Source organism: Chinchilla lanigera, unplaced genomic scaffold, assembly GCF_000276665.1.
Source record: "Chinchilla lanigera isolate Chin_1 unplaced genomic scaffold, ChiLan1.0 scaffold00088, whole genome shotgun sequence".
Taxonomy (NCBI): domain Eukaryota; kingdom Metazoa; phylum Chordata; class Mammalia; order Rodentia; family Chinchillidae; genus Chinchilla; species Chinchilla lanigera.
In genome coordinates, this window is record NW_004955489.1 from 199,889 (window position 1) to 212,419 (window position 12,531).

The 12,531-nt window shown below is 43.4% G+C and overlaps 1 protein-coding gene across 1 annotated transcript in view; it reads right to left on the reverse strand.

The window, feature by feature from the left end:
* Window positions 1–11,078, reverse strand: part of Sde2 (SDE2 telomere maintenance homolog (S. pombe)) — a 29,542-nt gene extending 18,464 nt beyond the window's left edge. The window contains exons 1-5 of the mRNA XM_005404490.2: window positions 10,893–11,078; window positions 7,015–7,132; window positions 5,620–5,731; window positions 4,672–4,841; window positions 3,029–3,143 (exon numbers count right to left, since the gene is read on the reverse strand). Of these exons, the coding sequence (XP_005404547.1) occupies window positions 3,029–3,143; window positions 4,672–4,841; window positions 5,620–5,731; window positions 7,015–7,132; window positions 10,893–11,012 (635 nt within the window). The 5' untranslated portion in view covers window positions 11,013–11,078. The remainder of the gene's footprint in view (window positions 1–3,028; window positions 3,144–4,671; window positions 4,842–5,619; window positions 5,732–7,014; window positions 7,133–10,892) is intronic.
* Window positions 11,079–12,531: the final 1,453 nt, after the last annotated feature.

Genomic DNA, 12,531 nt, shown 5'->3' on the forward strand with positions numbered 1-12,531 from the left:
AAAAAAAAAAAAAAAAAAAACATTTATAAAGGTTAGAATTATGGTAGATAGCCAGGCGTGGTGGCACATGCCTGTAATCCCAGCACTAGGGAGGAAGTTCAAAACCAGCCTGCGCTACAAAGTGAGCACAAGGCCAGCCTGAACTAAACAGCAAGACCCTGTATCAGAAAAAAAAAAAAAAAAAAGAATTATAGTAGATTTCTCCAAATAAACCTTAAAGACCAGGAGACTTTAAAAGGAAGTTCCTCAAGCTGCACCCTCCCCCCCAAAAAAAACTTTCAAGCCAGATTAACACATACACAACAGGGCTTAATTGTATGTCTCATTGCATGGTGGCTTGAACCACCAGTGATACATACATAATGGTCTCATTGGGTGGCTTTTTGTTAATTTTATTAGTAAAGACTGATAAAAGTGCTTAGGTATATTTGTACTACCAGTGGTACAAGCCATCCAATGGTACAGTCATGCATATACTACCAGTGATTCAAGCTGGTAGGAACGTGTTAATATATCCTGCAAAAGTACCTTTCCAAACTGATGAAGAAATGAGTATTCACAACAAGGTGCACTTTAAGAAATTGATGACTACCAAACCAGCAGTCAAAGAATACTCAAGCATACCCTAGACAGAAACAACAAAGACATCAACCTCAAAAGGCCTACTGGGATGTACACATGGAGCAGTGTGAGCAGGGAAAAGAAAGAAATTAGCAACAAAAGCATACAACACAATGACAGGGATCAGTCAAAACCTATCAGTAATAACTCAATGTAAAAGGTCTCAACTCCCCAATAAGAAAACACATGTAATCTTTCAAAAAGCCCATAGACTAAAAATCAAAGAATACAGTATTTCATACAACAGGAACCTATACAGTAAGCAGGAATAGCTATCATATTTTCAGACAAATGAACTTCAAACCAAAACTGATCACAGGAGGCCAAAAAAGTCACTACAAACATACATGGAACAATTCACAAGGAAAAGATACCACCTGCAACATAGATGCACCAAATACCAGGGCACCCAACTTCATAACACAAATACTACTGGACACAAAAGATGAGAGATAAACATCAACACTGTCATAGTGAGGGACTGTACCACAACACTGTCACAAATAAATCAACTAGACAAAAAATAACAAATATTAGAATTGAATCACGCCTTTGAACAGAGTTAACAGATACCCACTGTGTTCAGCCCAACAACAGAAAACCCATTGCTTTCAGCAACACATGAAACTTTCCCCAAAACAGACCCACACTAGACCATAAAGCTTGCTTAAATAAATACAAAAGAATCAAAAGAATCCCACATATTAACAAATCATAGTGCAATGAAATGAGAAATCAATGGCAAAATAAACCACAAAAATCTTGCAAACACATGAAGATTAAATACACCCTTAAAAAATAAATAATACATTCTTAAAGCAAGGTGTGGTGCCCCACAGATGTAATCCTAGCACTAGGGAGGATGAGGCAGGAGGATTGCCTGAGTACAAGGCTAGCCTAAGTGAGACAGAGCTCGAGGCCAGCCTGAACTACACCATGAGACCCTATCTGAAAAATCCAAAAACATAAAAAAAATGTACAAACAATATACTTTTGAGGCTAGGCATAGTGGTACACAAGTGTAACCCTAGCACTTGGGAGGCTAAGACAGGACTGCCAGGAGTTCAAGGCCAGCCTCTTATATATAGTGAGTTCAAGATCAGCCTGAACTGCACAGTGAGACCTTGCCTCAAAAAATATATATACATTGTATATAGGGACATTTTGGGAAGGACTAAAACATATGAACAAACATCACATTGGTGGTAGTGGCTGCCAATGTGGGGGGTAAAGGGAAGGGTACATGGGAACTACTTAGGTTGACAGTATTATTCTTTTCTTTTCTGTCTTTTTGAGACAGGGTCTCACTATGCAGTTCAGGCTGACCTTGAGCTCACTTATGTTGCCTAGCCTGGTCTTGAACTCGCAACAATCCTCTTGTCTCAGCCTCCCAAGTGCTGGGATTATAGGCACACACCACCATGCCCAACTAGTAGTATTCTTGTATACATTGACTGTGGTGGTGATGGTTACATGACTATATATATTTTTCAAAACTCAATGAAGTGCTCACTTGGAAAGGGTGAATTTTTCTGTATTTAAATTATAGCCCAGTAAACCTGATTTAAAAAATAAATACAGAATACGCCAGTACCTTTTCTCTCAGGAACATTTAATTCCCATGTCAGAAGGAACACACAAAATTTTCTGAAGTCAAAAGCTACCTGATCTTTGGTTAATAATTACACTGGTACTTTGTTTCATGAACTCCATTCTCTCCATGATTCTGGTCACTGGTCACAAACCTAACTGAATGAGAACTGAATCAAATTTCTCTACAAGGTCTACATTGAACCCAATCAGTGAGTTTGATTTGGTGCTCCTCCAACTCGGTTTTCAAGCAGAATCATGGATAGAATCAAGCTCAAGAACTGAGGTACTGCTATACCCCAAAGGAAGGCCAATAAGGAAGCAAAATCCAGTGGAACTTTGCAGTTTCTAGAACTCAGGCCTAGGAAACTGAGCTGTCAACCAGAGGGCCAAGCAGAGGGCCCAGAGAATGATAGCACAGTGGGTAAAAGAAGGGCTGCTGTGCCTTTCATCCACAAGTGATGGACAGGTCTGGCCAATAATGAAAGACTAGCAACATGCGAAGTACAGCTTCACTTGTACCTGGAATATATGGAGGTTAATTCTCTCAATACCCAAATCTGAATATAAAGTTATCTTTATGTAATGTTTCACTGCAAGGAAAAAAATTACGCTTTATTTTCTACTAATACTGCTCACAGCAGAAAGCATGAAAATACGTACTGTGTGGCAACCACTGAGACCTGGCAACTGTAGCCCTCCAGTCTTCTGAGCATCCATCAAACACTCCTCAAAAAGCGCATGGCCAGGCAGACAGGAAGAAATGTATCACTTCAGTCCTTGGAGATAATTTAGGGTGAAAATGAAACCTACTTACCAAAAGCATTTCCTTTTCTTTGCACTGACTCCTTGTTCTGTCTGAGATCTGTTAGGTCGTTTTCGATTTTCACTGACTTCAGCTGATACCACCTTGCTGGAGGAAGCCTGTATACCTAACCAGAATTTTAACAAGTTTCTATTATCAAGACTGAGTTCAAAGAAATTATATAACCTAGCTTGCAAAGAGCACAACCTGAAGTTCTAGATTTATATTTCTTAAGGAGCCAAGTATAGCGGTACAGCCTATGAGCCCAGCACTCTGGGAGTCTAAGGAAGGTGCAAGAGTTTGAGGCCAGCTGAGGCAAGCTTAGCAAGACCCTGCCCCCTCTCTAAAAAAATTCCCTTAATAAAAGGGATGAGAGGTTGCAGTTGTAGCTCAGTGTGAAAGCTCTGTCAAACCCCAGTACCACAGAAATAAACAAATTAATTTCTTAAAGTACTGAAATTTTGTACTTTTAGGTGAGATTAATCTCAAATACACAAAGATTTCAAGTAAACACTCAGTCACTATGGGGAGGGAACAAGATTTTTTGGTGGGGGGTACTGGGAATGGAACTCAGGACTTCCCATTTGCCAAGCAGGCACCATGCTGCTGAGTTATACCCCCAACCCTGGAACTGGATTTTTACAGCATCAATTTCCAATTCGTAACTTTGAGGCAGACAGGTTTATTGTCCAGTCCTCCCCCAAATCTAATTATTTGTCCTCTTGTGTTGGTTATTTGTATACAATTGTCTTTCCCTGTTATGTAACAACCTTTCTGCTAGGAAAAGATTCCTTTTTATTCTATTATACCCATAACAGGCATTGCAGACTTAAAAGTTAACAGGAACATCTTCTTTAAAACTGTTTTTTAAGATTAACCTAAAATTGGAAGCAAATACACTGTAGTCACCTCCTGAAGACTTAGCTTCTCCCCACATACAAATAAAAAAGTGTTTTTACCCAGGGCCCAAAGGCCCAAATCAAAGGGTAAGTATGCACAATGTATGCAGGGCAGTAGACAGTAAAATATGGTGAGTCTGCTTTGTTTTGTTGTGGTACCAGGGACTGAACCCAGGGCCTCATACATTACACAAGCACTCTTCCACTGACCTGCACCTTGCACCTTTTTAAAATTTCGGACTGCCAGCTGGGGGTGGTGGCGCACACCTATAATCCCAGCAGTCAGGAGCCTGAGGTAGGAGGATTGTTGTTAAGTTCAAGGCCAGCCTAGGCTACAAAGTGAGCTCAATGCCAGCCTGAACTGCACAGTGAGACCCTGTCTCAGAAAGACAAAAAATAAAATAAAACAAAATTTCAGACTGGCCTTGCACTATGCAGCCCAAGAAGGCCTAGAATTCACAGTGATCTTCTTTCCTCTACCTCTCAAGGGCTGGGATTACAGGCATGTGCCACCACGTCCAGCTTAAAATTTTATTTCAAGACAGTCTTGCTAAACTGCCCAGGCTCTAAGCAAACTTGCCATCTTCCTGCCTCAGCCTCCTAAGAAACTGTAATTACAGGTACACACCACCATGCCCAAGGCTTGCATCAGATTTTCAGAAATGTTCAGAACTGTCCTTTGTGCACAATATGGAGCAGTCTAACGCCAATCTCTCCAGGGTGCCTACAGACCATACTAAGGACACTCCATCTCACCTTTGAGGACAGAATCCTCCAGGCGCTCAGCCATCTCATGGCACTGCTGTTGGTATTCAGGGCTAGTGAAGCAGTGCTTAGGTTCTGTCAGCTTCCGCTGCAGTCGCTCCAGGCGCTTTTGCTCCTTCTCAGCATCCCGCTCAGCTTGCTGTTTTACCCATTCAGCCATGCTGGGAAGGGAGAAAAGAGCTGTAAGTGAACCAGCACAGTATGTATATAAGTGAACCCGCACAGTATGTATATAAATGCTATATGGTCGTACAGCACATAGGCTTTCAATCAAGACAGAGCACATCTATGGTTCCAGAAGAGTATAATGGAGCTGAAAACTTACTACTGCCTAGTGACACTTTAGCCATACTGTTAATGCATGACTGGATATATAAAATGTCCCCTAGATAAATGAAAGAACTATCAAGTTGTGGTATTTCCCTAGAAAGGTGTACTGTGCTCAATGCCAGGATACTGTATAAATTTAACTAAAAGCCAAAGATGATTCTTAAATTATAGGAAAGGTTAAATCCGACAACAAAACTACAATGTAACTAACTTTATATTTCTGATATGCATGGCATGTGTACAACTCACTATCAATAGGAAAGTATGCAGCTGGCTTCAAAAAAAATCATGAGAAACCTCAGTGGTAAATAAAGAGCAAAATGGAGGCTAGATATTGGGAAGTAGGAAGAAATTGTTCAAATGGGAAGGGCAATGGGGGACTGGAAGGGAAAAGGGATTTTTAAAAAAAGAACAGAAGGAAAAAACCAGACACAAAGCTTTTGTACAGGGGGAGGGGAAGAATGGTGGAAAGGAGGGAGGGGAATGAAAAAGACAGAATTAAGATATATTCTACTAGGTACAAATTCCCTATGATGAATGTGAGCACTATGTATAGCAAATATGTACTAATAAAAAATCAAAAGAAAAAAAGAAAGGTAGGTATCTCACGCTTTCTCATGATTGACATCTCGCAATCTCCTTCCACTGAGGTCCCGGCAAGCTTCTCGATTGGTTGTCTTCTCAATCTGAGCACCAAGTGCTCGGAGCATAGATCCAAAACCTGAGCAAAGGTATTCGGAAAACACAAGTTAAAATGTGTTCAAGGATGAATATAAAGCAATTTGTTTCTACTTTTGTTTCTTTGAGACAGGGTCTCACTACATAGTGCAGGCTGGCCTTCAACTTGCTTATGTAGCCCAGGCTCAAACTCATGGCGATGCTCCTGCCTCAGCCTCCTCAGTAATAGGATTACACACATGTGCCACTATACCTGACTCAAATTTATGAAAACAGTCTGGATCACCAGATTAAAAGTGATCTCTACATTCTTTTTATCTTTTTCTTTTTTAAAGAAATGTACCCAAGGTTCTAACCCAAGCAACAAAGAGAAAAGGATTGATAAATCTGACTTCCAACTCATGCCCTTTACCTTTCATTTTACATTTCTGGAATACTACAGTGTAGTATATTCTAAGGGCTTTAGCCAACGCCAGAGATCCCAAGATTGCTAGATCAAAAACTCAGAACTATGTGGTCAGGTTTCTCAGAGAGCCTAGGAGGAGAGGTGTTGTGAAGCTGCCAGCGGGAGCAATACACTTCACTCTTTGGACTCACTTTAAACAGCAGGGTGGTCACAGTCTGAGAGCTCAAGGCTCTGAAACCAAACCAAATCACTGCGGATGAAGATAACCTCAGGGTTACGTGTCTGTGCATCTGGCAAAGTAACGCGACTGTTCAGGCTGTTTTCTCTTTCAGTTTCTTTTCTCTACTTAGACGTTTAAGTACAGCTTTGACTTATCTACACTAACCTGTAAACAGTCACGTTTCCTAAGGTGATTTTAGGTCATCCTTCAAACAATAATGAAACAAAATACTGATAAAAGCAGAAGGATGTTGGATTATTTTAAAGCTCACTCTTTAGCAAACTAGTCAGAACAATACTCATCTTTCTTCATCTAATCTTCCCTACAGATTTAGAGCTTAGGTTCCCTAAGAGCAACCAGCTGAAGAAAGTGGGATTTATATCATGCAATTCATTTCTTTCTTTTCCTTTTCTTTCTCTGTTTTCAGGAAGGGTCTCACTTTGTATTCTAGGCTGGTCTCAACTCTCAGCAATCCTCCTGCCTCAGCCTCCTGAGTGCTGGGATTACAGATGTGCACCACCATGCCCAGCCATATAATTTCTTCCTCAAAAAGACTAAGAAAGAAAACATTCAATTAGATAATAAAAGATCTCATAAAGCAAAACAGAAATATACAACAGAGAACAAAGAATTTGTTCTGGAACATAATTCTAAAGATTATAGAGGTGTTAAGACCAAGTCATGAACACTGATGTCCTACCTCCTTTCCCACCACAAAGTCGAGGTTCCAGACTATAAACGGCTCCATGGTGTACTGGGTCACTGGTGCTAATGAGGGCTCCGTTGCATTTCACAAAGAAGCATTCCACAGGCATACCCTAGAGACAAGTTTTTGGACTTTTAATGCCTTTTATGACATAATGAAGTTTATCTTTTTGTTATTCCACTTACAAGCAGGTACTGTGTTCAACTAATATTTGCTGAACTAAAAATTAAAACTACTAAAAGAAAAACAGCCATTTCATATAATGCATTCTGGGTACAGTTTTTCCTAATATTATCTAATCGTGATACATTGAACTTTCCATCTTTGACAAAAATAAAAACTACTTTTCCTGGTCTAACAGGTCAACTTGCTTATGTAGCCCAGGCTCAAACTCATGGTGATGCTCCTGCCTCAGCCTCCTCAGTAATAGGATTACACACATGTGCCACCACACCTGACTCAAACTTATGAAAACAGTCTGGATCACCAGATTAAAAGTGATCTCTACATTCTTTTTATCTTTTTCTTTTTTAAAGAAATGTACCCAAGGTTCATGGGTACATGAGTCATGGGAGAATATGCAGGGCTCTGATCCAATAACTCCAGAGGTCATTTCCTCTGACTTTTTAAACAGGGCAAAGCAATCTAACATCAAGCCTGGCTCCCAAATTTAAAATCAATAAAAAGCCTGGAAAGTGTAAGTAGACCTAAGGAGAAATGGCAGAGAAAAGTGTATGGCTTTTTTTTCTTATTCTCAGTGCAGGTGGTGGAACCCAGGGCTTCGTGTATGCCAAGTATGCACTCTATTACTGAACTACACATGCCCAGCACAAAGGTTTTTGTTTTGTTGAGATAGGGTCTCACCATGTAGCACAGGTTGCTTTCAAATTTACAACATTCCCTTTTATTTCAGCCTCCTCAGGGCTGGGGTTACAAGGGTGCACCACCATGCTCCCTCTAAGGGTATTCCATTTAACACCCTGTATACGCGTCAACATTCTTAGGGCCAGTTAGGAGCCCGTGCCTGTCTCTTACATCCTATCGCTGCCCAGGTGACCCATACTCACTGCGTATGCATCACACACTGTCAGATCACGTACTGAAAATAAAACCTGTCTTTCTAAACAAGTTTCTGTTGCTACTAATAGAGGCTATTCTTCAAATTTCTACGGAACAAGAAGTACACAGTTAAATCTACAATGCCCAGAATAAAGAATCCAAACACCAATGGAGGAGCATGTATTACTGGTATCTTCCTGAAACAGAAACTCTGAATAATTTTTCTGAACCACATCACACAGCTATTTCAAAGGGTAATCCTTCATTCAGCTTTCATTCATTCAACTATTAAGTAAGTGTCTCCTGTTGGTCTAGGTACATTTCAAGTACTAGGGTACTACAGCAAATAAAAAATCATTATGGTAACCAAGAGAGTCAAAAAGATCTTTAAAATTAGTACTTTTTTTAGCCAAAAAAGAATGAAAAATAATTTTTCCTTTCTGCTTTATTTCTTACTTAAAAATGAGGAGGGGGAGAGAAGTCCCTACTCCCTCCTCCCCACTTCCTCCCCGTCCCTGTCCACGCCACAGCCTTCTAGGGTGATTTAACAATAGCAATAGTTCTAGTGAATATGTGAAAACGAGAACATTCTGTACTGTGTGCAGACTCGCAGTGACAGCCAGTCAAGTGGACTTAATCCCAGGCATGTCGCAGACACAGGCCCTGAACATGCTGCTTCCACATGCAGACCCTCCTTGTTTCGCTTCCTCTCAGCTTCCCTTCCCTTCCCCTCTGTCTCCCATTTCTTCAGATCTTCTCATCCAATAATGTAAAACTCTTGTGTACAGGTTCTTCCCTCTTCTTCTCCCAAATCTTTTTCCCCTCAAAGGAAAAAAATTTAGAAGTCTCCCCCGCAAAAAAATAAAATAAGTACTTTTTCTTTTAGAAATATGCTGCTTCTCCAAACTGCATCATGCTGAGGGAGTATGGCCACTCTTCCTCTCTTCAGCTCAGGTGGACAGATGCTGGTCCCAAAAGGCTGGGATCCAGTTTCATTTCCACAAGAGAAAGAAGCCAAGAACTAGAGGGCAAAGAGGATTGCAAAGCATAGCAATGTCTTTACCAATCGTCTCGTTGTATTTCTCCCCGCTTTTTTACTCTAAAAGCCTTTCCACACTTTGAGGTGGTGATCTGAGGGAAAAAGAGCCCACCCATCTCCTTCAGAGGTAGCTTTGAATAAACCCTTTCTTTTCCAAAGACTGTCTCTCATGTTCCTGGGGAAGAGTGACCAGGACCTCATCAAACGTCCTTTTATAAGTTGTTAAGTTTTTCCCCCACTCTTTTTTATTCCTTATACAGATTAATGCGTCTCATTTTGGCAGACTGATACATACACAGGACATTTTCATCACTTCCCCCCTTTCATTCCCCTGCAAATACTGTTTCTATTCACCTTCACTACAGTTATATTTCTTAATAGATAGAGTGCAATTCTATTTCTTGTTTATTTTAAAATTCTTACTCTTAGCTGGACACTGTGGTGCACACTGGCAGTCCCAGCACTCTGGAGGTGATAGAGGCCACAAGGAGCTACACAGCAAGTTTAAGGCCACCTCCTGGACTACACAGTGAAATCTTGTCTCAAAAGAAGAAAACAAAACAGAAAACTTTACTGCCAACACTCTTCATAGTTAAGACCTTATTTTTTCTGGTCTCCCTCTGGATGTACTGTTATTAAATTTGAATACTATATTCAAAAGAGTTATTGTCAAACACACCAAAAGTCAACTATTTGGGAAAGTATTTCCCCATTTAGATGGTCAAAAGCAGTTCTGTTGATTTTACCCTGAGTTGCAACGTAGAAAGGAAATGAAGTTGAAAAGCCACATTATTTGCTAACACACATTGCTTCTTCATGAAACTGGCCCAGGTCTTCTGGAAATTTGTATTGTTACCACTGGTTAAGCTGATAGAGAAAACAGCCTAGGGAAGCACAGATGAGCATGATTACAAAGGAAAAAAGTTCCAGCTCAAGAATCAAAATTCAAACCAGATTCAGGAAAATCACTAAATTCTTTAGATAACTAACCAGGTTTAATATCTCGTAATTGGTAAAAGTCTGCTTGGGAATTTAGTAAAAACACAGAAATAATTTGAGAACTCCCTGAAAGGTTTTCATTTATCTTTCATAAACAGTCACAACAAATGACCACGAAAACACTTAAGTAGCAGGTCTCAAGAACCCATGCCCTCAACTGGACACGTGTAAATGGCAGGCCCCAATCCACTTCTCTCCACAAGTGTACTGTGGCCTAGCTTTGGCTATGACATACAGTACTTTTCTAGGCAGAAGCTAACAGGGCTGTGTGACAAAATACACGTCCTTTACCCATTTATGGGTAAAGAAACAAAACCAAAACAGAACCACAACTGACGGGGCTGTACTAAGCATTTGCAACAGGAATCTTTTTGTAAAGAAGCAAAACGACCACCGCCACAAAGCAAAAGCAAAGTTACTCCCAGTATCAGGGATTTTTTGTTTTGTTTTTCGGTTTTTTTTTTTTTTTTTTTTTTTTTTTTGTCTTTTTAAGACAGGGTCTCGCTACGCAGTTCAGGCTAGCCTTGAGCTCACTTTGTAGCCCAGGTCGGCCTTCAACTCGCCAAGATACTCCTGCCTCAGCCTCCCGAGTGCTGGGATTACAGGAGTGCCCCACCATGCCCGGCCCTCCCAATATCAGTTTGAAGCGCCACTGGAAAATTCAGCGCCAAAAACTAAAGACCCAGAGAAAGGACGCACCCAGACAGACCAACTCCGCGCCGGACCCCACCCCAGTCCGCCCTTTTCCCTTGTTTTCAGGAACCGTTATCCTCACCAGATGTTGGCAGTGTCGGTGGATAACGTCTTGTACTGACCACCGAGCCGGGGGACAGGGCACCGCCTTACACACGGAGCCGGGGCCGCGAACCCACACTACTGCCCCAGCCTCCGCCATTTCATCCACTCCGGAACCCCGAGAGCGCCGGAAACGCTCGGCAAAGGACCCAGTCGCTCCGGGATGACGCCACAGCTCCGACGGCGCCCCGCCCGTCTCCGTGAGCCCCTCCCCTCCGCTGGAGCAGTCACGTGACCTGGCCGACGGCGGAGTGGGGGAGGGGATAGGAAGGGCCTGGTGAGGCAGATAAGGCGGCGGCGCGCCAGGGCCAGACGTTGCTAGGAGCAGTTGCTGGGGCGGGGCTCAAGGGACAGGCTATAAAGAGCGGGCCCTAGGCCGCGTTCTGAGCGTTCTGGCTGGGAGCGAAGCATCTCTCTGAGCCGCGGGCCCTGCCCTCCTCCTCTCACTGTGGTTATTTTTGGATTGTGGAGCGCGGTGGTGTGAGAGCTCCCGGCGAGTGGGGGGGGGAGGGGCGGAGAGGCCGCATTGCGCACGCGCACCCGGGAGCGGGCGGGAGGACGCGCGCCCTCGAGGTCTCATCCGCCTTTTCGGGGCTTGTCTGGCTTCTGCCGGCCGCGTCCCACGGTCGCAGTCCGCGCCGCAGCGCCCCGGAGCAAGCCGCCCGGAGCTGGCGCGGGCCTGTGGGGCCTTCCCGGACCGCACGCCTGAGAGAGGCGGGATGGAGTGGGAAGGTCGTCGGATGGCATCTGTCTCCTAATCCCGAGCGGCCCACGTTCCCGCCGCCGCGGGGAAAGCGACAAAAATTCATGTATCTGTAGCAGTGTGAGCAGGAACAGGGGCCCCGGGCCTGCGGAATTAAGACTTGTGTCCGCGCCGCACCGAAGGGAGCGCGCGAGCAGGGCCCCCGGTGCCCCCAGGAGGGGGCGCGCCGCGGATCCCCAGAGCGGTGCTCGCGCAGGCGAGGCCCGGCGGCCCAGGGCGCACAGGCCTCCCTGGCGCGCGTGCGCCGTCCAGACCCGGCCACTTGCGTCCGGGCCCGCGCCCCGCCTCGGGTCCCGCACCGGAAACAGAGCCCCGAGCCGCAGTCCCGGCTGCGTCAGCTCTCCTGGAGCTCCGAGACGGCGCCTTCAGACCCATGGGGGATCCGGCTGCTCTGGGGTCGAAGCCGGGAGGGTCCCAGGTCACGCCCGCCTGAGCCACACCAGGGGATTTCAGAAGTGTTCAGGGCTGGCTGTGTAGCTCAGTGCAAAGCCTTGGATGCAGTCCCGCATAACTACAAAAAAGATCCAAAAATGGTTACCTGGAGAATCTGGGTCTTCCTCCTCTGCGAGTAACAAGGTAAAGGTCAGTCTATGTTTACATAATACTTTCGTGGAATAATGCATTTATTCCATAAGGCTGAGTTAAACCCTAATAAGTTCTATATCATGTATTCCTGACATAACCAGTCCTCTCCAAATCTAAAGTCTGAATGGAATTATGCACTTTTCACCCTTCTGTTATATTTAAATTCCTACTTTAAAAATCCCAAGGATTGAATAAGAATTTCTCACTTAAAATGTGCAATAAAAGAATTAAAATATAGACATGTAAACATACATGAAGTAACAATTATTAT